Below are 23,735 nucleotides of genomic sequence, written 5' to 3'. Positions count from 1 at the left end.
CCTGGACAATGACAGGTAGGGAGGAAAGTAGAATTCAGGCCAGCAAAATGAAATACTTAAGAAGTACGATAGGAAAGACAAAGAAAGACATATTGAGAAATGTCTGAATGGAAAACCTAAATGTTTGGATATGTAAAGAGGATGGAGGAGAAAAGAGTACCAAAACGAGGGCGGTGTGTACAAAGGGCAGGGACGTAATCAATGCGAGCTTATGACTCGCGCTTACTGGGAATTCCTCGTTCATGGGGAATAATTGCAAGCACCAATCCCTAGCACGAAGGAGGTTCAACGGGTTGCCCGGTCCTTTCAGACTAGGAGGACACGCCGATTCCTTCAGTGTAGCGCGCGTGCGGCCCAGAACATCTAAGGGCATCACAGACCTGTTATTGCTCAATCTCGTGCGGCTAGAAGCCGCCTGTCCCTCTAAGATGATGTGTTGTCACCGGTAGCACGAACGGATATTGGATGCGACTATTTAGCAGGCTAGAGTCTCGTTCGTTATCGGAATTAACCAGACAAATCGCTCCACCAACTAAGAACGGCCATGCACCACCACCCACCGAATCAAGAAAGAGCTCTCAATCTGTCAATCCTTCCGGTGTCCGGGCCTGGTGAGGTTTCCCATGTTGAGTCAAATTAAGCCGCAGGCTCCACTCCTGGTGGTGCCCTTCCGTCAATTCCTTTAAGTTTCAGCTTTGCAACCATACTTCCCCCGGAACCCAAAAGCTTTGGTTTCCCGGGAGCTGCCCGCCGAGTCATCGGAGGAACTTCGGCGGATCGCTAGCTGGCATCGTTTATGGTTAGAACTAGGGTGGTATCTGATCGCCTTCGAACCTCTAACTTTCGTTCTTGATTAATGAAAACATACTTGGCAAATGCTTTTGCTTCGATCTGTCTTGCGACAATCCAAGAATTTCACCTCTAATGTCGCAATACGAATGCCACCGCCTGTCCCTATTAATCATTACCTCGGGTTCCGAAAACCAACAAAATAGAACCGAGGTCCTATTCCATTATTCTTTGCACATAGTATTCAGGCGCAGCCGGCCTGCTTTAACCACTCTAATTTGTTCAAAGTAAACATGCCGGCCCACCTCGACACTCGATGAAGAGCACCGCGGTAGGATTTCATCGGGGTCCACGTACAGCGCGCAGGAACTACAAGCGGATAACCATGGCGGCCGCGCGCTTTCAACTCGCCGCCATCGGCAGGACGTCCCACAAACCATGCCAGATGATGGAGATGAAGTTCGAGGGTAAGAAAGTGAGCGGGAGACCTAGAACAAGGTGGAGTGTTGTAATAAAGAGGGGTGCAAGAAGAAGAAGAATAAGAAGAAACCTGAACTGGGAGAAAATGATGGAAGAGGAATGGTGGAAGGAGAGATGAAGGTGAAGTGCCATAAATGCTTGGACCTGGCCGGAGATGGATGGGGGGAGGGGAGTATGACAACACAACTTTCCATAAAAGTTGGAAAATATACCATACTGGCACAAAAACACATTAAAATCTGTATGAAAAATCAATCTCAGATGTTTTCCATACAGCAGCTTATTCATTAGTAAGGTATTTTCTAATTCTGATAGTTTGTGAACATGCATGTTCAGTTTCATTCGTAATAATTGCAATAGCATCACTCCAGAGGCTTCTCTGGCAAACTTTCCCATTTTCTTACTTCATGCAGAGTCGCCTAACCTAGGTTTACCATGCACATATTATGGAAACAGGTTTCAGGCCCCCTCTACAGTAATGATAACCTTTTCACTATAAATTTACATGGGAATAGCCTTTCTGACTAGCAACAAAACCCATCAATCTAACACATCAGGAGAGCATAGCCTACAGCCTTTCAAAGGGAGCATGCCCCCACGGAGCATGATTTATGATATTAGGATATAACAGTAGTTAAGCAGACCCTGGGCAGGAATAACACTACTAAGATGAGGGCTGCTGTGGAGCATATAGAAAGTAGCCAGCTGAGTACATTCTGGAATTCTGGCACGTTTACTCTTATTTTCAAACTTATTTGTGTACTACGTTTAAATCTTCCTCACATTCAACTGACCTGTACAATGTACACTTCCAATTTATCAAATGTGGATTATAACACCTGTTTGTGAAAGTGAAAGGTAATCAGATAATCACTTTGAGTATTGTAGATATTAATTTTCCATTTTAAAATATTTTTTATCAGATAATCACTTTGAGTATTGTAGATATTAATTTTCCATTTTAAAATATTTTTTATCATTGTTTCAGCGGCTGAAGATGAAATATCTTTCGATCCTGATGATATCATCACAAATGTTGAAATGGTAAGTTATTGCAGTCTGTTAGTATGTCTTAGTTGGCAAGATATTTGCAGTGAAGGAAGGAAAATAAGACTGCAATATATATTATGTTGATGACAACATTTCTGTTCATTTTGTAGAACATTTTATCACTGTAAGGTAGAACAGTTAAAATTAGGCTTGCACAGAAAAATAGAAGGGGACTGGAAGAATATGAAAGGGTGATGGTTAAATGTGGGGAAAATATAGAAGCTAATTGGAATGGAGGGTAAGGGCATCAGATCCATAATAGATTATACCTTAACCAACTTTGATTTCACGAAATCTGTTAGGAACATGCAGGTTTCCTAGGGATTTTTCGATGGTACGGGCCACTATCTTACCGGTTGCCATGGCTAGCGATGTATAATAAAGAGGCGGATGTTGATTGTCAATGAGTTTTGCGCGCACACGCAGGGTGTGAAAAGAAGCACGTGGTTACCGTTGTAACTGTTCGACCCTAAGCTTCTCACTAGAGGAGACGAAAGTTAATACCTTGGGACACATGAATATCAAATAAATTATATGTGGCTTGCCCGCAAATTGCCACGCAAATAGAAACAACTAACATTCCATGGTTTTCCATTTCTCTATGTGATGTATGGGCGCCAGCGTTACAGTTTTAAACAAAACTGTAAAGCAAAATTTATATTTACTAGCATAGAGACATACTTAAATTACAGGGGTAGGATTTTAAATAATTAACCATTAAGTATCGTTTGAGAAAGAAAATTAACGCAATATCAAATACAAATGAATTTATTATACAAAAAAAATGAGATGAATCGGAAATGTTCCTTAAAGCGTGGAGGGACTTAGAATTTACGTTACTGAAATTACTAATTGCTTGCTTTATCTAATTGAAGCTCACCAATTGCAGTTTCCGTTGAAATCATCTGGTTTCCGTGGTTACTCGTTCTTTTCTTCTCGATGTAGAATTGGCTCCATGGACATCCTTCCTTCTCTGATGTGGTACAGGCTATCTGGACGAGCACTCCCTAATTGCCTAGTCTTTAAATTAGACATTGGCCCTAGACTTGTAAAAACTGATCAGCGTTGATCGTATGAGGAGAAAATTCAGAGATATGAATTTTTCCATGTTAGTAGAAATCTCAATCCAACTGAGCTATACTATTTATACGGTACAGACTTGTACCAAATTCCATGGACTTGAACTAAACATAGTTCTTCGTCCAGAAGATTTACTTAATATAACACAAGCCGTAAGCTTGTTTCGTCTCACGCAGATCCGATAACATAACCGCAGCTAAGTACTGTATCGAAGCGACAACACACAGTACAAAAATAACTATGTCTCGGAGAGACCACACACTGTCTCAAAATCAATAACGTCGTTCAAAGTAGATGTTCACAGTAAAAGTTCTAATAGTAGTTATGTTCTCAGCAGAAGTAGTGATGTGTGTGAGTATCTTTTGCTCCGCGTGATAATATCACCGGGCTCTCCCCACTCTTGGTAGCAGCTCAATCTCAGATCTCTATATAATGAAGCATCTGATTCGTAGATCGCATTATCATCTCCCTCTTCTTTCATCTTGACAAGACCAGTAGGCGTGGCAATGATGTAGTCTGCTGGTATGCAAGCCTCGCGTGTGGGTCGCTGTTTACTGCCTTGGCTCATGAGTTTAACCCAATGACTCGTGTAATTTTCCCCAGCTATGAGAATAACCTTTTCCGTATACACAAATAGCAGATGAAATTACAACAACTATGTCTCAACATATTGACCATATTTACAGTACATAATGAATTCCGATCTATAATATGAATAATAAGTTAAATAATAAATGATGTTATAATTATATAATATGATTGCAAAAGCCTTATTTACAAATGCTTTACGTTGAATAAATATGATATTACGAATAATTGCCGATGGCAGATAAACTTGATATCGAGTGATATCGCGTAAAATGATAGTATATTAAATTAGTCTGGCTGGAGAAGCCTGGACGGTTACACCGTGGTAGCCGCCAGTGGTGTTCATTACTGTTAGGTCTCGAATGCAAGACTACCCTTGATTTTTCACATGAGATTCTGAGAAAAAACGTAGTCTTGGATTCAGAGAAATACGGTAAACTCCATTGTCATAAAGCAGTAGGAATAGTCAATAGGAATGGCCAAAAGTCATGGGGAGGGGTGTTCCATTAGACCACTTGTATGATCCGTGTATGACCACTGAGCATTGCAGCTAGCTGTGGCGTAGCTGAGCAGTCTGTCACAGAAACCAGTGTTGTGAAGGTGGAAACACGTTGCGAGTTAACCGACTTTGAACGTGGGATTATCATCAGCGCATGGATCATAGCATTGCGAAGAGTACACGTGAATTCGAGTTTTCAAGGTCAACAGTGTCGAGGGTGCATCTTCAGTAGAAGACCACAGGTGTTTAACGAACGGACATAAAGTGAACTCCGCAGAACCATACTGGGTACTTGATGGGCTACTGTGAGTCAGATCACCGCCCAGTTGAATGTTGGGAGTCAGGAACCCATTTCTACCAGGCTTCACCAGCCGATGACCAACTCGTGTCCCTTTGCTGAAACCTTGATGCTGAGCTCAACGATGTGTATGGGCCCGTGAACATCGGCCATGGACCATAGAACAGTGGCGGCATGTGGTATGGTCCGACGAATCCCAATTCCAGTTGTATAGAGATGTGCGCATGAGAGTGTGACATATGCCCCATAAAGCTATGTATCCTGCGTGTCAACAAGGTTGTGTCCAGGCGGGAGGTGGCTCATTTCTGGTGTGTGTGTGTGTGGGGGGGGGGCATTCTCATGGTCGCAATTAGACCCCATTTTCCGGCTGCAGGGCGCTGACTGGTGCACGTTATGTGGACATTCTTTCAGACCATCTGCATTCCTTTCTGGCCCTAGAGTACCCTGATGGAGATGCCATGTTTCAACATGTTTCAACAGGACAGTGCGCCATGTCATTGCTCTATGGTGGCACACAGGTGGTTGGCGGAGCACTCCAGTGAAGTTACAACCATGGATTCAGATCCCCCGATCTTAATCCATTCGGGCATTTATGGGATGCTGTCGATGCTGCTGTTCACTCCATGAAAATTTGCACCACCTGGACAAGACCAACTGTGGGTAGCTTGGTACAAACATGCCTGTGAACGTAAATAATTAATATAACTCCAAATCCTACCGCAAGAATACTGTAAACATTTTAATCGTATTTTAATGTATTATATGTTACTAGTTTTTATCACATCCATATCATAGAATGTTCTAGAATGCTTAGTATAAACATACCAATGAACGTATGCAACGATTCACCAATATGAACTGAACTTCAAAGTGTACCTCAAGAATGCCATAAACATTTTACGTGTAGAAATTTTATTTCACCAAATTATCTATTACTCACGAACAGTACACCGGAATTTTATGTAACATATACATGTCGTAGAATATTGACGCTTGTTTTTTAAACCAGAAGACACATCATATCATTGTATATTTTAATATTATCGCTCATATCATGTGGCATTCTTCTTTAGATTTAGTAATTTTAAATTGTATATTAAGTTAGCTTTGGATCTCATGACCAGCTGAGGATGACCTCTGTGAAGGTCGAAACCGGTACTGCTTAGTAACAAGACATAATAAAGTATTGATTAGATGGACGGTACCCATTCTTTGTGATTGTAAATTTAATGGGAGAATCGAAAAGTTACAGGAAAATAGTATATCGAGTATTTTGTTCTTCTGAGCTGATTCTTTTAGTAAGTTTATATTTAAGTCTCCTAATAGTACGATATGTTCGTAAGTTGGTAATAGGTTGAATAAACAAGCTTCCAACCCAGTCATGTTCACTATATCTAGAGGTTTATAAACTACGGCGAAGAGGACTTTCGTCCCGTTAACGATGATCTCCACGAACATGAACTCTGTGTGTCTCTCCAATTTAATTATGTAATTTTGGTATTCTGATATATTATTGTAGTTTATTATAGCTGATGATGTCCCTCAGGGGACGAAATATGTCATAAATGTAATAAATTATATATGTATTGAATAGGCGGACCACTTAAATATAATATTTAAGTTAATCTAAAATATCCGCTACTTGATTTATAGTCAATATGGGAATATTATCTAAAATGAAGTTGTTAAAACTTGTTATATGAAACTGTCGTTGAACTACCTTTAACATTGTTTTTCCATCAATTCGGTAATACATATTAGAGGAAAGGTGCCTGCAGGATAAAAATAATAAAAATAATAATAATAATAAAAATAATAATAATAATAATTTTTTTTTTTTTTTTTTTTTTTTTTTTTTTTTTTTTTTTTTTTTGCGAGGGAGTGTGGAAAATCTTTCATAAGACGCTTGTGAGGGTCCGCACTCAAGAAGGGTGTGGAGATTCTTACCCACTAAAAACCACACTCCCTTTTCCCACGACGTTTATCTCCGCCTCGGAAACCGCTCTTGCATTACTTCAGGACGGATGTCATGCTTAATGCATCTTGTGCTTCATCTTCCTTCTGCTTTACTGTCTGTCGTAATCGTCCAGGTCCTTCTTCTTCTGAAGCAGAATATTTTCTACGTAGACTGCCACCTGGTCCCAAGATTCTTGACTTCGTGGCATTACTGACACGATCCCTCCTGGAGACAATTCTCCCTGCATAACTTCTAAGCATCTTCTTTGTGGCAGCCAATGAACATACACAAAGAAAGTATGTAATACGTCATCGATATCACCGCAGTATATGCACACCGGACTGGTTGCTAGCCCTAGCCTATGAAGAAATTTTTGGAAGTATCCATGACCTGTCAAGAACTGTGTGAGATAGTAGTTCACTTCACCATGATTTCGGCCAACCCATATGCCCAGAGAAGGTATCAGTCTTTTTGTCCATTTCCCTCTAGAGTCATCTTGCCATCTTGTTTGCCATTGTTGCATTCTGCGACTAAGAGCCAAAGCCTTTGCCCTTTTCCTTCCTAGCTCTTCTTGTGTGAGCCAAATTTCTTGTCTTTCGAAGGCCAACAAGTCAATAGGAGCTACTGCTGCTACTACTAGAATCGCAGGTTCTGATACTGTGCAATATGTGCAAGCAATTCGTAAAGCTGCTCTCCGTTGTACAGCCGCAATTCTTGTCTGATATTTCGCAATTTTTAACAACTCAGCCCAAATTTCCGAACCGTATAGCAGTGTCGATTGAACAGTCGACATGAGAAGCCGCCTTGTACTAGATTTCAGCCCCTTGATATTTCCCATGAGTCTATTCAGTGCAGTCATGGTTTTCGCTGCCTTATCTGTTACCCGTTGGATGTGGTCCCAATATGTAAGCTTAGTATCAAGCGTTACACCAAGATACTTTGTGCTCCTAGTTGTTTCGATGGCTATCTGCCCGATCTGCATCTGTACAACAGTACTAATCCTTTTCCTCGTCAGGAGGACAATTTCCGTTTTAAGATCTGCGAGTTCTAAGTTGTGATTTATCATCCATTCTTTGACACGTCGCATCACCTGATTCAATTTAAATTGAGCCAGCTCTAGGTTACGGGTTACTATCACAGCAGCCACATCATCAGCATAACCCACAAGTTTTACATCTTCTGGCATCTCCAGCCGTAACAAACCATCATACATGATATTCCAAAGGTGTGGTCCGAGAATTGAGCCTTGCGCTGCACCAGCTGTGAGCCGTTTTCTTCTCTGACCATCTTCCGTGTCATATAACAATGTACGGTCTTTCAAATAGTCTCACAGTATATACATGAGATATTCTGGTAGCTTGAAAGTTTCTTGTAGAACTTCCAAAATATCACTCCATCTTGCCGAGTTGAAAGCATTTTTAACATCTAGAGTCATAAGAAGCATCAGCTTTCTAGAGTAATTATTACCCATTTGAGCTCGTTCTGCTGTCTTCACCACTTCCTTCACAGCATCTAGCGTTGAGTGACCTCTGCGAAATCTATGTTGTTGGTCAGATAGGTCACCAGCTAATCAGACTGCTGCTAGTATTCTCGGTTGTAGTAGCTTCTCTAAACCTTTCCCGGCGGTGTCCAGCATACATAGAGGTCTGTAACCCCCAGTTTTCCCTTTACTGATCAGAACCAATCTAGCTGTCTTCCAACAAAAGCTAAAAATTTCTGCTTCCAAACAATGATTATACATTCTCAACAGCAGTTGAGGACATAATTCGACTGCCACCTTCAGTACTTCTGCTGGAATACCATCTGGTCCAGGGGCTTTCTTATTTCTAAGGGAATTAATTGCTGTTATCAATTCTTCAGTTGTAAAAGGTGGTACATTATCTAGTTCTTTCTCGGCCTCAACATCAATCCTCTCTGCATGATCAGGGAATAGTGTGTGTACTATTTCTTCCATGGTGTGTGGATCCATAATAGGGCTTGGTAACATCCCAAATTTCTTCATAACAATTTTATTCCCTAATCCCCATGGATTTTCATCCACTTCCTTAGACATTTCCCACCACTTGTCGGCTTTACTCTTTTTAATTGTATTTTGCAGTCTTTTTTTCATAGTCTTATACTCTACTGAGAGAGCTTCATCGTTATGTCGTGCTCTTTGTGTCCTTTGTCCGAGTCGCAGGCATTGTTTCCTCAGCTCAGCAATTTCTTCATTCCACCAATATGCTGGATGCTTGCTTCTCCGTTGTTTGATTCTTGACATTGATGCGTCACATGCTTGCTGAAGGAGTCTCACGGTATGTTCCACGCATTTATTAGCAATTATGCTTCTTTTGCCTCCGTGACATGTATCCGAAATACAGTCCATTCCATTCTGCATTACTTCATGAAATTTTTCTCTATCCATAGTGGCTATGTTCCATCTTTCTGGCTTGCGCGTGGTAGTCCTTAGGTGCGGAGTCTCTTGAAGTACACGAAAAGTGATATACTGATGATCGCTTCCAGTATATTCTTCAATTACTCGCCATTCCGTTATCCTAGACGCAATGTCTTCAGAAGCAAAGGTTACATCTGGTATAGTTTCCTGACACCCTGGTCGCCGAAAGGTTGTCACATTACCAACGTTGATAACCATTGATCCCAATCTGGCGACCATCTCCATTGTACGCCGCCCTCTAGAATCTGTTTGAGGCATGTTCCATTCAACTAGGTTAGTGTTCATCCCTTGCAGAGTATCTTCAAGCCCATCTAGTTTTGTCTGGAAGTCAGAAATAGCCTCATTCGGGGTAAAATAACAGCTGACAAAAATTACCTTCTCAACTTGGACCCAGACGAACCCATCTCCGCATCCTTGATTTATAACGGAATATTTCCGGGTCTGGTACCCATATCGCAGCTGTCCCTAGATTGTCTGAAAACCAGCCTGGTTGATCTCTATCTTGATATTGTTCGCTAAGAATCAAGATGTCTGCTCCTATCTCATAGGCCATCTGCATCAATAGATCACTGGCAGTTAGACTCCTATGTCTATTGGCTTGAAGGATCTGTACCATTCACCACTGCTTTTTGGCCTTTTCTAGTGCTTCACGAAACACAATACGCTTGCCTGAGCCAAGAGCATGATGTTGTTTTGACTCTTCAACGCCCATATCTGTGCAAATTATGCATCGTGGATTCGTTTTGCATCCTACTGCCTTGTGACCAGCTTCCCCGCACTTAAAGCAGAGTTTACTTCTGTCCAATCCTTTACAGTTTCGTGCTTGATGCCCATATGACAAACATCTAAAGCACCGAGGAACTACGGCCCACCGTCTTACTCTGCAGTACAGCTAGCCTACTTTAATTTTGCCTATGTTTAACAGCTTTCGTGCCTCGCTATCTTCTATCTCCACAATGGCGAGTTTTTGTCCCCTGCTGTTCGGATTTGTGATTGAGACCTTCAATTCTTGATTAAGATTATCTAATTCTTGTCTTACACCCTCCTCTACGTCGGAAATAGTGGAGGCACTGTCCATATCCCGAATTTCCAATGTAGTTCTAGGCGTCAAAACCTTTACTTCGCCATCATGTCCAAGAGCACCTTTAAGTGATTTATTAAAATTTTCTCTATTCTCCTTTTCCGTGGCATTATATTCAAGAAGAACCGCTCCAGATATAGTTTTCCTGATCAATCTAATACCAGCGCCACTATCTTCCGGGTTCACCTTGCTGCGGATATCCTTCACAACATCTGTGAAAGTCTTGCCATTCATCGGTTTAAAAATTAAATAACTGGAAAGGAGGTTCAACCTATTCAATACTCAAAAGAAAGAAACGTAGCAATCACATTTCTGTTTAAATGGGACCGGTTTCGACCTTAGTCTAGGTCATCATCAGCCATAAAAAACATGTAAAATGTTTATGAATGTTGGAGGTCAGTTTCACACTCTGTTAGGCACAAAGACACGACACCACATTCTGTCCTGCACAAAGTCACAACACTAACAATCAACATGCGAAGATCAAAAAGGCTTGAATTCGCAGACGAACAGATCTGTAGTAGAAAGCCGCCAGCTCCCGGTGACCAGCGCGGCACACTCAAGGTCACGCGCTGCGGCCAAACACCAAAGTAAAGTGGAGAACGTTTCGAAGGTCCAGAACCTGTCACGGCTGCGGGAAGCCAAGTACGTATATAAAAATATACGACGCCAATTAGTTGTTCAGGTTCAGGTTGAGTACCTTCATCTTCATCTGCCTTCTGCCTCTGTTCCCTCCTCTTCTTCTTGGATAACGCTATTTCCCAGTTATCCTGTTCTACATTTCTGTTTGGTGCTCTGTTCTACCTTCTCTTGAATGGCAAGTCCTTTTGCATTAATGCTCTAGTTGCTTTCCAAGCTCTTCTGTGCGTAGATCCCGCATCTAGGGCTTCTCATAGTTGAATGTTTCCGTTGCTCATTCTTTTTAACAGTTTCATATACTGGTACTGGTTCAGGTTGAGTACCTTCATCTTCATCTGCCTTCTGCCTCTGTTCCCTCCTCTTCTTCTTGGATAACGCTATTTCCTAGTTATCCTGTTCTACATTTCTGTTTGGTGCTCTGTTCTACCTTCTCTTGAATGGCAAGTCCTTTTGCATTAATGCTCTAGTTGCTTTCCAAGCTCTTCTGTGCGTAGATCCCGCATCTAGGGCTTCCTCCAATTTCTTTAAACCTTGCTGAATTTCCATCTTCATATTTTTCTGCTGAATGGCAAGAATACTTTTCAACAGGCCCCTGGCGATTTCCAGTTGTTCTTCCTCTTTTAACATATCCTCCATAATTTGTTGAGTAATATCAAGCCTCAAATTCGTTTTCTCATTTTGCTCAATACTACTATTGCATGTATCATGCCATAATAATAATAATAATAATAATAATAATAATAATAATAATAATAATAATAATAATAATAATAATAATGGTGATGATGATAATTCACTAATTTGATTACATAGGCTGTGAACGGTTTAACATAAATTAAAATAATGCAAGACCTTTTAGGAGATTTAAATTCAAAACACATGGAGAAACCCGATTACATATTTTAATTGTGGGGAAGAAGACCTTTTAAATGTTCAGAATAAGGATGTAATTTCTAGAAGTTACACCAAACACATAGAAGACCATGAGAATCAGATGTTTGCTTAAGAACATTATTCACTGTCCATGATGAAAAATCCAAGCTTAAAAATACATCAGTGTGGCTTTCAGTTCTGAAGATACATGTAGTAATATGTTATCACATGTTAGAAGATACTCATCATAGGCGTGGATTTTTAGAAGATTATTCAAAAACTATTCACACAAACCCATAAAAAAATTCAAGAACGACTAAACAAAAGCTTCTGAGAGTGATAACACCCTCAAATTCGTGTACTCATCCAGGATCCATAATCCTAGCTTCTTCCGTCTCGCCAGAACAGAGAATAATGGCCGACTCAAGCTCACACACAGTCATTGCTAGCCAGAGGCAAGAGGCCGCATGCTCATTGGCCAGCACCAACGAGGTTAGACCCGCTGCCACAGAGGGCAGCGCAAAGCAGGAATGAACTAGCGCTTCACGCGCAGAATTGAAAAGATACACAATGAAGTATTACAGAAACAGAAGCTTAGTGCTCAAAGGCGAAGTGTATAATAAAATTAGAAGTGTGACAGCAAGTCATAGAGAAAATAATAGCAGAAGACAAATGGGAAATAAATTCCCGGTAACACAAATTTCCATAGTGAGATGCCACATCTAAAAATGTTAAATGAAGGGGGGGGCCAAAAATGTAACCTCGGTTACAACATGCTACAGCTATTCCATGCTTTTCTGTGGTTGCCTTGGCTGTTCGTCATTACTAGTTAACTGGGCCTGTCTAAGAAGCATTATCACTGCATCTACAATTTTCAGGCTTGTGCAATAATCAGTGTCAAAGAACAAATCTAAACCTAATGATGCTGCAGCCCTGATGGATCTTGGCCTACAAAATGACCACTACTGAGCCTGAAGGCCTGCAGATAATTAGGTGTTGCACAGTGAGCATGACAAATCCTTTCAACCATTATTCTTGGCTTTCTGTGCCGGCCCCGTGGTATAGGGGTTGTGTGCCTGCCTCTTACCCGGAGGCCCCAGGTTTGATTCCTGGCCAGGTCAGGGATTTTTACATGGATCTTAGGGCTGGTTCGAGGTCCGCTCAGCCTACGTGATTACAATTGAGGAGCTATCTAACAGTGAGATAGTGGCCCCAACTAGGAAGCCAAGAATAACTGCAGAGAGGATTTGTCGTGCTGACCACACAATACCTCATAATCTGCTGAGCAGCAGTCACTTGGTAGGGCATGGCCCTTTGGGGCTGTTGCGTCATGGGGTTTGAGTTTTAGTTCCGGTCTTGGCTTCCTGTACAGGGCCGCTATCTCACCGTCTGATAACTCTTTAATTGTTGTCACATAGGCTAAGTGGACCTCAAACACCACTCATATCCACGTAAAAATTCCTGACCCAGCTAGGAATTAAACCCGGGATCACCAGGTAAGAGGCAGGCTCGCTACATTATAAGACCAGCACAGTAATCACTGCACACAACTATAACCTGTTCATGCACCTTCTTGCATCCAACTTTTGTCACAATAATGCACAGCAGCATGGCATTCCTGCCTACTTGCTTGCTTGTTTGCATTGTTATGACCCAGTGGTGAAGACACTACCACCAGTGGTGTTCAGCTCGTACTCGGTGGATCATATGATTCATCATGTTCCGACTGAAGGTCACCTACAGTGTTTAATGTACTAGCTTCCTTCTCATGGAACAAAACTAACCAGGATTGTCATCTTATTCCTACACTGATGCACGTTTCGTTTTTAAATGATACCTTTATACACTAACCGGCATGAAATATAACATTGTATTGGTATAATTTTATTTGAAGCATTTTATCTGGCAATTACTTTTGTTCTCTGATAATGGGAGTGTGGTAAGTATTTCTTCAACAGAGCAGCCACAAAATCCTCTCTTTGAATTGTGTATCACTGCTTTGTTGAAGATATTGCAGATAGCAGGTTTTATGGCTGGAATTATGTTGGGTAAGGTTGGTCAGTACAACGTGGCCAACGGTTTTCAGTTACTCAAGTCGGCAATTATCAATGATTGCCAGTGCACTCTTATGAAGATTACGATGGTTTACCGATAGGGTCTGTGGAATAAAGATGTCATTCTCTTGAAACGAAGTTGTAAAGGCCGTAGCCTTGGTGGATGATGGGAGAAGTTAACATTATGTATCAAATGTTCTCGGTATATCATATGGGAGCGTTCAACATTCAGTTAAATGTTTTTGGGAGTTTGGTACTTACGGTAAAAGGCCCGGGTTAGGATGTAGAAGACATACATTTCCAATGGGCAACATATTCCTGGCCCTCCAGATATTGTGGGATCATCACTGCCGTCTTCGGGGGCTTGGCTTTGATTCCTGGTACTGCCAGAAATTTAAGAATGGCAGGAGGGCTGGTATGTGGTTAAAATGGTACATGCAGCTCACCTCCATCGGGGGTGTGCCTGAAAAGAGCTGCACCACCTTGGGATGAGGACACGAGTTTACTTATCACAGTACTGCGATTCAGGCCAAACATCGCCTCACAATTCAGTCAGAAACACACCCTTTTAGTGTTCATTTTCATGCTGTTACAAACTTTTCAGTGGCCATGGAAAGTGTGGATTATATATTAACACGCGAGAGGTCGCACCCGTAGCAATTTGCCGCACTTTTAAAATATTTGTTAATATATTACGTTGCTAGCCGCTGTGGGGCTTCAGGCGCTCATTTCATCCCTCCCCTCCCTCTCTCCCACCTGACGTTGATTATCATCAGTGTATTGCCTGCTGCGTTCCGGAGTTGTTTAAGTTTTCTTTCATTCTCGCATCTGCCGCGGCAGATTGCCTTCGAGCGTCCCCTCGCGTAGTGTATTCTTACATGACTGCATTTCCAAGAAAGTTTCTTAAGTAAAGTTCATGAGGTTTATGGTGGCTTTCAGTGAAGTGTGGTGCTGTAGTTTTATCTTGAATTGGGACCAAATCATTCATTGAAATGTACAAATGCAAACGTTGAGGCAATTTGCTCACGCATGACCTCTCACGTTCTTTAAAATCTCACGTAATTTTACCAGATTTTGCAAAAACATTTCATTAAATTTTTACATTGAGAAAATATTGTTACTGGGTAATTATGTTAGTACTAGTTGAAAGGCAGTTATACAGGGTACATATTTATATTTTTATCAGAGCATTCACTGCAAAAGGAAAATAGCAGCTGATTAGAATATTAAGCGTGAGCAATTTGCCTTCGTGCGACCTCTCCCGTTTTAAAACGGGGTGCGACCTCTCGCGTGTTAAGTGCCATTTGACCAATTGTGATAATGATTTAAACGTATTAAAACTATTTAAAATAGTATATGCTTGAATCCACCTTGTCATATACATTTATTCATCGAATATGTTTCGAGAACATAATATATTCCCTTCATCAGCAATTATTTAAGTCCAACTTACAAATATCAAAGAACAAAAACAATATAACACTTTCTTTTATTTAGTCCAAAATTTAAAGAACTATTATACTCGTATCATAATTTACCATATCAATGAATAAACAAATGTTAGTGGTATATTAGGAAAATTATTATTACATAAAATTTTTAATATTTAGATGATATTGAATGAAAATCACTTCCTAAATAAATTTAAGATCTTGAAGTCTCATCTTTTTCTTCCTTTTTGTTTTCTTCCTTACATGATTAAATGCTAGTTTATACAATGGGGTCTTGTATGTGTAATTCTTTCATTCAAACTTGATTCAAAGTGATTTTTTGAGCAAGATAAATTTCAAAACTTTCTAAAACATTAATGAATTTTTCCTTTTTGGTCATTTCATTAGAAATGTCTGTAAATTTATTATTTCCTTCCAACCATATTGCTCTCCCATTGCTGAATCTCTTCTATGTTAAACTGCATTAGCGTGTTCTTTGTACCTTATAGCCAAACATCTTCCAGATTGTCCTGTGTATCGCTGCCTACATGTTTGGCATGACAATTTGTAAATTTCTGACTGATTAAATATGCATTCATTCTCAGTTTTACCTTAATTGAAAATTACCTTATTAGTATTATCAGTTTTGCATGTGATATTGATGTTCCTTTTTCTGAAAATTTTAGCCAGTTGATAAGAGTGCTTATTTCTAAAAGTTAGAACTGCAAATTTCTTTTTCTCCTTTCGATCTTTAACTAAAGTTGTTTTTGGTTCGTTTTTCACTTTATCATTCTATTAATAAATTTTCTGGAGTATCCGTTGTTACGAACAACCTGGTGGATTATATTTCTCTATCATAATTATATATGGGTATATTCATAGCTGTATTAATTAAGCTGTAAAATGTTGTCTTTTGATGTTGACCTGGGTGATTAGAGTCATTTCTAATAATAGTATCTGTTTGAATAGCCTTTCTGAAAATTTGAAAATCGAAATGACCATTATTTCTAGTAATTGTTAAATCCAAATAACTCCAAGTTCCATCAGGTTTTACCTTTTGTTCATCGATAACAAATATATAATCGACATACCCTTAACCATGTAATAAATCTATCTTTTATCCACTATTTTATTATATTCCATGTAATCCATTTATATGTTTGCTGAAATACCTGAAGCCAGCAAACCCATTCCTAGGTCTTTAGATTGTAAATTTTATTCTCAAAAACAAATAGTTATTTTCTCAAATAAATTCTAATGTTAAAAATTCTACAATTTCCACCTTAATATTTGCTGTGTTGCATTAAATTATTTCTTACTGTTTTTTTAGTAACAGGAATGTATTGTGTTCCCGAAGCATGTATTGACAAGATGGATGCAAGTATATTTTTAAAAGTTTTTAATGGGTATAGACAAGTCGGTACAGGAATAATTACAGCACCTATTATAGTTAAGTTTATCAACGGTGATAATGATAATGATGAAGAAAATATGCTGGATTTGACTATACTCTGCAAGCGTATTTTGAAAACATGTCATACCCAAAAATGATAGTTTTGTGTTTTTAATACCCGTCCTTGCTAAATCTTGAAGTATCAACTTGGCAACATTCAGGTCATCAGTTTGATGATCGGTGCAAGAGGTATGATCCCATGTTTCTTCTCGCAAAGTTCTGTAAGGACTTCCTTCCTTCTAAGAATTTGCAATTACTGCTCAATTGCAATCTTATGCAGTCACTTCAGTGGACCTTAAATTAGTCGTATTTTCTAAGATTGTTCATACCCTCTTACTTTTAATTATGAAATTATAATGTTCAATAGGTTTTGTCTTATAGCAATCCCTGAGCGGGGAAAGCATATTATTTGTTATCAAGCATTTTCAAAAATTTTTAAAGTAAAAATGCTAGCAAGTCCAAAAATACAAATGTTATAATCAAAATGAAAGTGTTTAATTTTTCATGTTGGTGAGTGTAATACAGGTACCATTTGAAATTACTTTAATAGTCTTGAGGTATTTATCTCTTAATTTCGTTGATATGAGGATATCTTTCATGCTCTGTTCTTTGTACAGATTGATGAAGGATGGTGGCGAGGCTTCTGCCATGGTCAGTATGGCTTATTTCCTGCAAATTACGTACAGCTTCAGCAGTGAGTGGAGCACGAGTAACGGAGAGTATCTGACTGTGATAAGAGTGTACTTAGGAGCTTCCACTACAGAAGATAAATAAAAAATGGTGAAGTTCTGAGACCAGCTGATGAGCATATTGTTATATGTTGATTGATCCATGATATGCTGCTGCATCTGGTATTTGTAATACTTGCCCTCTTCTACATTACCATCATCACCATCATTTCCCTTTTACCGGCTAACACTGGGTTGGAGCAAATATTGGTCCTCCCCACATTCCTTGTCTCTAGTTTTAATAGCTCTTTTCCCTTCTTTCTTTCCTCTACTCATCACCATTGTTTAGCTCTTCTCAACACTGATCTTCAACTTTCAATCTTTCCATTCACTCAATTCAGCTGTCATTGCATCTTCCTCTCATCCTTTTCCCAGATCACACCATCGGCAAACATTATTACGTTCTAGCACCTCTCTAAGCTTCCCTTGCTGCTCTCATAATGTGATTCATCACTGTTATGAGCAGTAAAGGTAACAACAGCCTTCCTTATTTTAGTCCATTTTCAGTTCCATTTATCACTGCTATTTTGATACAGATGTGCAATAATACAGTAATAATAATATTTGTTGAACTATTTACATTGTGCACCTTTATTTTAAGTTGATTTTGGGGTAAAATGTTGTAGGGTTTCACTATTTGTTGGAAATTCCTTCAAGGAGATAGTTAACTAAGGTTGACTTTTTTCTTTTGTTGAGATTATGCAGAAATGTGGTTTATTATTTAGTATTCTAAATCAATATATTGGTTATTGTAACAGTTTATTTTTGTAAGGTGAAACAGCTTCAGAAAAATATCCTTATAAAATATTTTGTTTGGTAGTTTTATCCGTATATTTGACAATACTGCCATTACACACTCGGATACCATCCTGGATTTTGAGTGTTAGTACAGGAATGTTATATCCTCATTTTAATTTATCATTGAAATGGCCACACATTACCAATGTGGATGCAGCAACAATGACATTCATTTATGTGTGAAAGAAACAAACTTTTTGTACGCATTTTATCCATTGGTCTCAGAACTTGTGCTTTTTACTTTTTTCAGAGAGCTAAGCATACGTAATGATAGTGATTGAATGATAAAACTATGGATTTGAGTGTATGAAATGTCCGTACCTGTTACTCAGCATTCTATTTTGTTATATGAACTGAGCCAGCCAGGTACTGTAATATAAAGGTTATTGACAGATGTGCAATTTATATTAAGACTTTACTGTTTTTCTTAACATCTTCTTCTTGTAAAAGGAACAAATTTAATTTTAAATGGTGTGTGATAGTCATGAAACACAAATTAAATAATGAAATATGTTCCTTTTATATAAATATTGTACATTTTGAAAATGAAAAAGTTTTAGGTTCACTTCCTTTATATTGCTCTTGTTATAAAATAATGTTTTGCTCAACATAATATTTAAATTGATTGGCCTATGATCTCTCTTGTTTTTAATGTGTTTTATACCCTGCTTGTTTATGGTATTTTAGTTTTAACTGCTAGAGAAATGAACCAAGTTGTTTTTGAAGAGCCATGTTACTCATGTTCAGTCTGTTAACTTCGGAAGTGCTATTTATGCGAGATCAGAATTGAATGAGAATTGAAAACTTTTTTTTTCCCCAGTTATTTAATGTTTAGTTACAGTAAGATGATACTGATTGAGAATATTCCATTTATTATGATTGTACGTAATTTTAAGTACATATTGTTTTAGACATAATATTTATTAAATTTAAATATTGTTACATTAGTTATTATTAGAGCACTATGTTCTAGAGTAGAGACATAACATGTAGACAATGAGATGATGAGGGAGATTCAATTTCCATAGAGATGTCTCGGTATTTTACATACACAGTGATACCTTCTCAAGAAAGCACTTCTCCACTGCTGCCTTCTTCCTCTGTTTGCTGTATGGCATGCTTTATTTCTCAATTATGTTGAAGCCCCAGATATATTTTGTACTCGGGTTCTTAAATGAGAGAGGAACAGACAGATGGCAAAATTCATAGATCATGAATAGGAACTACATAATTAGATGAACATGACAGGACAGTGTGGGAAGAGGAAGAAATATGAAAACACAACAGGCCAAGGGCAATCTCTGCATCTCAATTCCCTGCCACAAATGGGCTTTCTTCTCATCAGTCGTGGTTCTTCTACTTTCATTTCTACTCCATTTCTACTCTATTTAGATTTCTACTCCATGTTGAACTGTGAGCCCCTTAATACCATTAACGAAAGTGAAAACAGAATGTCAATAACTTAAACTGTTCAAGACTTATTTGAGGTGGACATCTTAGCTGAAAAACCCTGTATAATTTGTATATAATTGTAGATAGGATGTACACCTACTTCGATACTAGAGGCGTTCATTATTTGAACTTAAGGTGGGGAAAGATGTGCTTTGCTGCACATGCAACCACATCAAAAATGCCAGAGTTTGCTCCAGTTCTTTCGACAGGGTGATGGGCAACACTCTCGAGACCGATTCTCTTGTGCTGCAAGCTGTGCGACGTCCCAGTAACTACGAGGGTAAGTTTGATAGTTTCTCATATGGAAACAAGTGTGATGTTAAATTTTGTCAAAAGCCTAGGAAAGCACTGCACGTTGAAGTATGAGCTCCTTAATATCATTTACGAAAGTGAAAACAGAATGTCGGTATCTTAAACTGTTGAAGAGTTACTTCAAGTGGACTTAGCTGAATAAAACATATAAATTGTTTATAACTGTAGATAGGATGCACATCTATCTGGATACCTCGCAGTTGTTATAAACAGGATAGCTTCTTGTAATGAAGGCTGAAGATACTCCTTGATGATTCCCCTTCATTGATATTATGTTTTTATAAGTGCTGGATCGTCCCAGAATTATTTCTGCCATCGTATTTTACTTCTTTTGAACAAATAACACAGCGGGCTGTACTATGTGGCATCTCTTCAAAATAACAGACATCCACAACTTACATTGCATTTCGGACATAGTCTTAAAGTTGTAACGTACAACTAGACACACTTGCACATGCACCATCATGTACCGAAGTTGATATAGATGTTGATTCCCATAGGGAACCTGAAATATTTGTCCCGAATGAGTAAATTTATAATACCAATATAAATGGTCTGTTATTGGACATTATAAATTTTCCAGCTAACTCATACCTGGTTGCCAGCGTTTTGCCCTAGTGTGCTAAGTTGGGCTCATCAGTTAGTAAATAGCACACCCACCAAGAGGCATGGCTAGTGCATACCTTGGAGGCCCTGCATAAGCTAATTTATGTATTAGAACTGGGATTGATTGAGGAAAGATGCCACTCATGCAAATACAGTAGTGCATTATGTGAAGAAAGGTAGTGCTTGTCCTTTTGTGTTATTTCTCTCCTTTCTTTTCCTCCCTCTGCATTTAAATGTCTTATGAAACTGTACATCATTATAAAATAGTAGCTCAGTTGTTACCAAACTGTTTAAAATAAAAATAGGAGCATTCATATATTGACGTATTTGAATTACAAGGACTTTTTTTCTTTTCCATCTCTGATGGAGCATAAAATAAACAAGTGTGAAACACAAAATAGTTTCTTTTTTACCAGGAGTCGAGTACAATCTAAGTTTATTTTCCACATAGTCACCATGAAGATTGAGACAATTGTCATACCGATGGACAAGTTTTCCAATACCCTCTTTATAGAAAGTTGCTGCCAGCATATCAAGATAGGTCTGCACGGCATCTTGAACTTCTTGGTGTGAAAGAACTGTCCTCCCACAGCTTTAGCTACAAAAAAAAAAAAGGGGGGGGGGGGTGGAGGGGCGAGTTGGTCGTGCGGTTAGAGGCGTGCAGCTGTGAGCTTGCATCCCGGAGATAGTGGGTTCGAGTTCCACTGTCGGCAGCCCTGAAGATGGTTTTCCGTGGTATTCCATTTTCACACCAGGCAAATGCCACGGCCACTTCCTTCACACTCCTAGGTCTTTCCTATCCCATCGTCGCCACAAGACCTGTCTGTGTCAGTGCGGCATAAAACAAATTGTTAAAAAGCTGTCTGGTTTCCCATTTTTACACCAGGCAAATGCTGGGGCTGTACCTTAAGGCCATAGCCGCTTCCTTCACACTCCTAGGCCTTTCCTTTCCCATCGTCGCCATAAGACCTATCTGTATTGGTGCGATGTAAAGCAAAAAGAATGGCTGTCAAAAAAGTCTTGCACTTGGCAGGAGAAGTGATGTTGGCCATGTTTAAGTGCGTACAGCTCAGCTCCAACTGATGTATTGAACTCGTCAGTGGCAGACATTATAGTGAGGTAGCTGCGCAGTAGCACGCAAACAGATCCACCCCCTTCCGCTTGTCTGGTCACTTAGCAGCACAATCGGCATTTGAAAAATATAGCTCTCGTATAACCTAAAAGCACACAATACGTTTTCGATAAATGTATTAAACTGCACTATGATACAGAAATGTGCAGGATATTTTGAACTGCTACTACTACTGTCTATACTAGCTAATAAAAGCTGAAAACCTGACATGCTAATATCAGATCATGAATGTAGACTAGTTGACCTGCAATGCCAAGTTTAGGATGAGCTGATCCATAATAGCCTGCTTCTATCCTTAGAGCAAATACAGCATTAGGCGATATTTCACTGTTGTTGCGCATATAAGTGTATTCTCTGAAATACTGCCTGATTTGTACATTTTGATCGTATATATTCATTAAATATATAACAGCCAAATGAAAATGCAATGGAGACGTAAACATTTAATAGAAAAATATATACATTGTTGACGAATCGAAATTGTAAGAAAATCTTTTTCATAATAGTCTCCTGGAATTAAAATGCGAATAAATGTCTTGCATTGTTGCATCATTTTCAATTTAGAAAAGGAAAATTTTGTTTTTAAAATACAAACTCAGATATAATAAAGCACATGCTCAATTCCCAATATGGCACACAGTTTTCTTTCAAAGGTAGCACAATAATACAACTCAGTGGAATGATAAGGTAACAGTTTTTTTAAATTCTGATTAAGGCCCCTACTGTGGTGAAGCCTGTCCATTTAAACTCTTACTGGGAAAGAACTCTGAGCCAAATTTGTATTTGAACCTGGCCCGTGATACGAACTATAACTGGCCTTCCTGTTTGTAATTAGTTTTGTTACATTCAGTGAAACAAAAGCCTTTGCATTGTAATTGACTCAAAGATATACTGTACATTTTGTCTGTAGATGTTTATACATTTTGTTTACTTAACTACATTTCAGTGGCATATTTTTTATTGTACAGGAACAGACAGCAGGAAAGTAAGAGGTTACTAAGGAGAAGCATTAGACTTGCTTGACTTAATTTCTGTCACTCCTGGCTGGAAATCTCTCCATCTGACTCGCTTTGCTGCCACTGTCTTGATATTCTTCCAGGACTTCTCGACTGTTGCCGCCTCTGCTTCCACACATTCCAAAATCCAATTGAAGTCAATGTTTTTGTTTTTGTTCCAAAGGTTGTCTTCAAGATATCTGTGTGGGTTACCTTTGTATGTGTTTCTGTAATATTTCATTTTTGAGTGTGCAAGTTTTAGCCCAGTGAAAGGGCTGACTCCTGTAGTTTCAAGGCATGCTGATTTTCTGTCATGATCTTCTGTTATCCTTTGGAGAACCAACTCCATATACTACAGGGCAGCAGCTTCACCAGAGCCCGATTACCTGCTGTTTTCAGGGTTCCTGTAAGGCCTTCATAGCTACTGTAAGGTGCTCCAGGGTAACTGGGTCATGATTTTACAACATGACCTCCAGTTACCTTCATAAAACTGTAATTTAGGACAAGAAACAAGCAATTTTTATCTGCAAAATATAAGCATGATTATTTAGCAATAAACAGACCAACATATTACATACCATTTAAGGCAAATCTTTGACAATATATATTTTTTATACATATGTAATAAAAAAATTCCCTATTGGCCCAGTTGCCCCGTGAATGCAAGGCGACAGGACCAACCCAGGCTGTATTCTATAAGAGTACTGCAGCAAATGTCTGGGGTAGGTGGACCTATTGTTGTACATTCGATTGAGAAAAAATATTGGTATGATCAATTGTTTAAGTACACATTCTGGCCATTGTATCAGGACCCTTATAAGGGCATTAAAAAAAAAAAAAAAAGGCAAAGAAAAATATCCAAATAATATATTTATAACTGGATTCAAAGAAACTTGTTTCTTACCAAGAAATTACAAAAAATTCAAAGAAATTACAATAGTTTCTTGCCATGAAATTACCGAAATGACAAAAGAAAAAAGATTACAAATTAAGTAATTAGGCCTAAT

At 38.9% G+C, this 23,735-nt stretch overlaps 1 protein-coding gene across 3 annotated transcripts in view; it reads left to right on the top strand.

Moving 5' to 3' along the window:
* The window catches only part of Cortactin (cortactin), a 148,963-nt gene extending 127,745 nt beyond the window's left edge, over positions 1 to 21,218 (top strand). For all 3 annotated transcript variants that reach the window (XM_067143170.2, XM_068226694.1, XM_068226695.1), the window contains 2 exons: positions 2,258 to 2,313; positions 17,323 to 21,218. In XM_067143170.2, the coding sequence (XP_066999271.2) occupies positions 2,258 to 2,313; positions 17,323 to 17,403 (137 nt within the window). In that variant the 3' untranslated portion in view covers positions 17,404 to 21,218. The remainder of the gene's footprint in view (positions 1 to 2,257; positions 2,314 to 17,322) is intronic.
* Positions 21,219 to 23,735: the final 2,517 nt, after the last annotated feature.

The sequence above is a fragment of the Anabrus simplex genome, chromosome 3 (genome assembly GCF_040414725.1).
Source record: "Anabrus simplex isolate iqAnaSimp1 chromosome 3, ASM4041472v1, whole genome shotgun sequence".
Lineage (NCBI taxonomy): Eukaryota > Metazoa > Arthropoda > Insecta > Orthoptera > Tettigoniidae > Anabrus > Anabrus simplex.
This window is presented reverse-complemented; position numbering and strand designations above follow the sequence as displayed.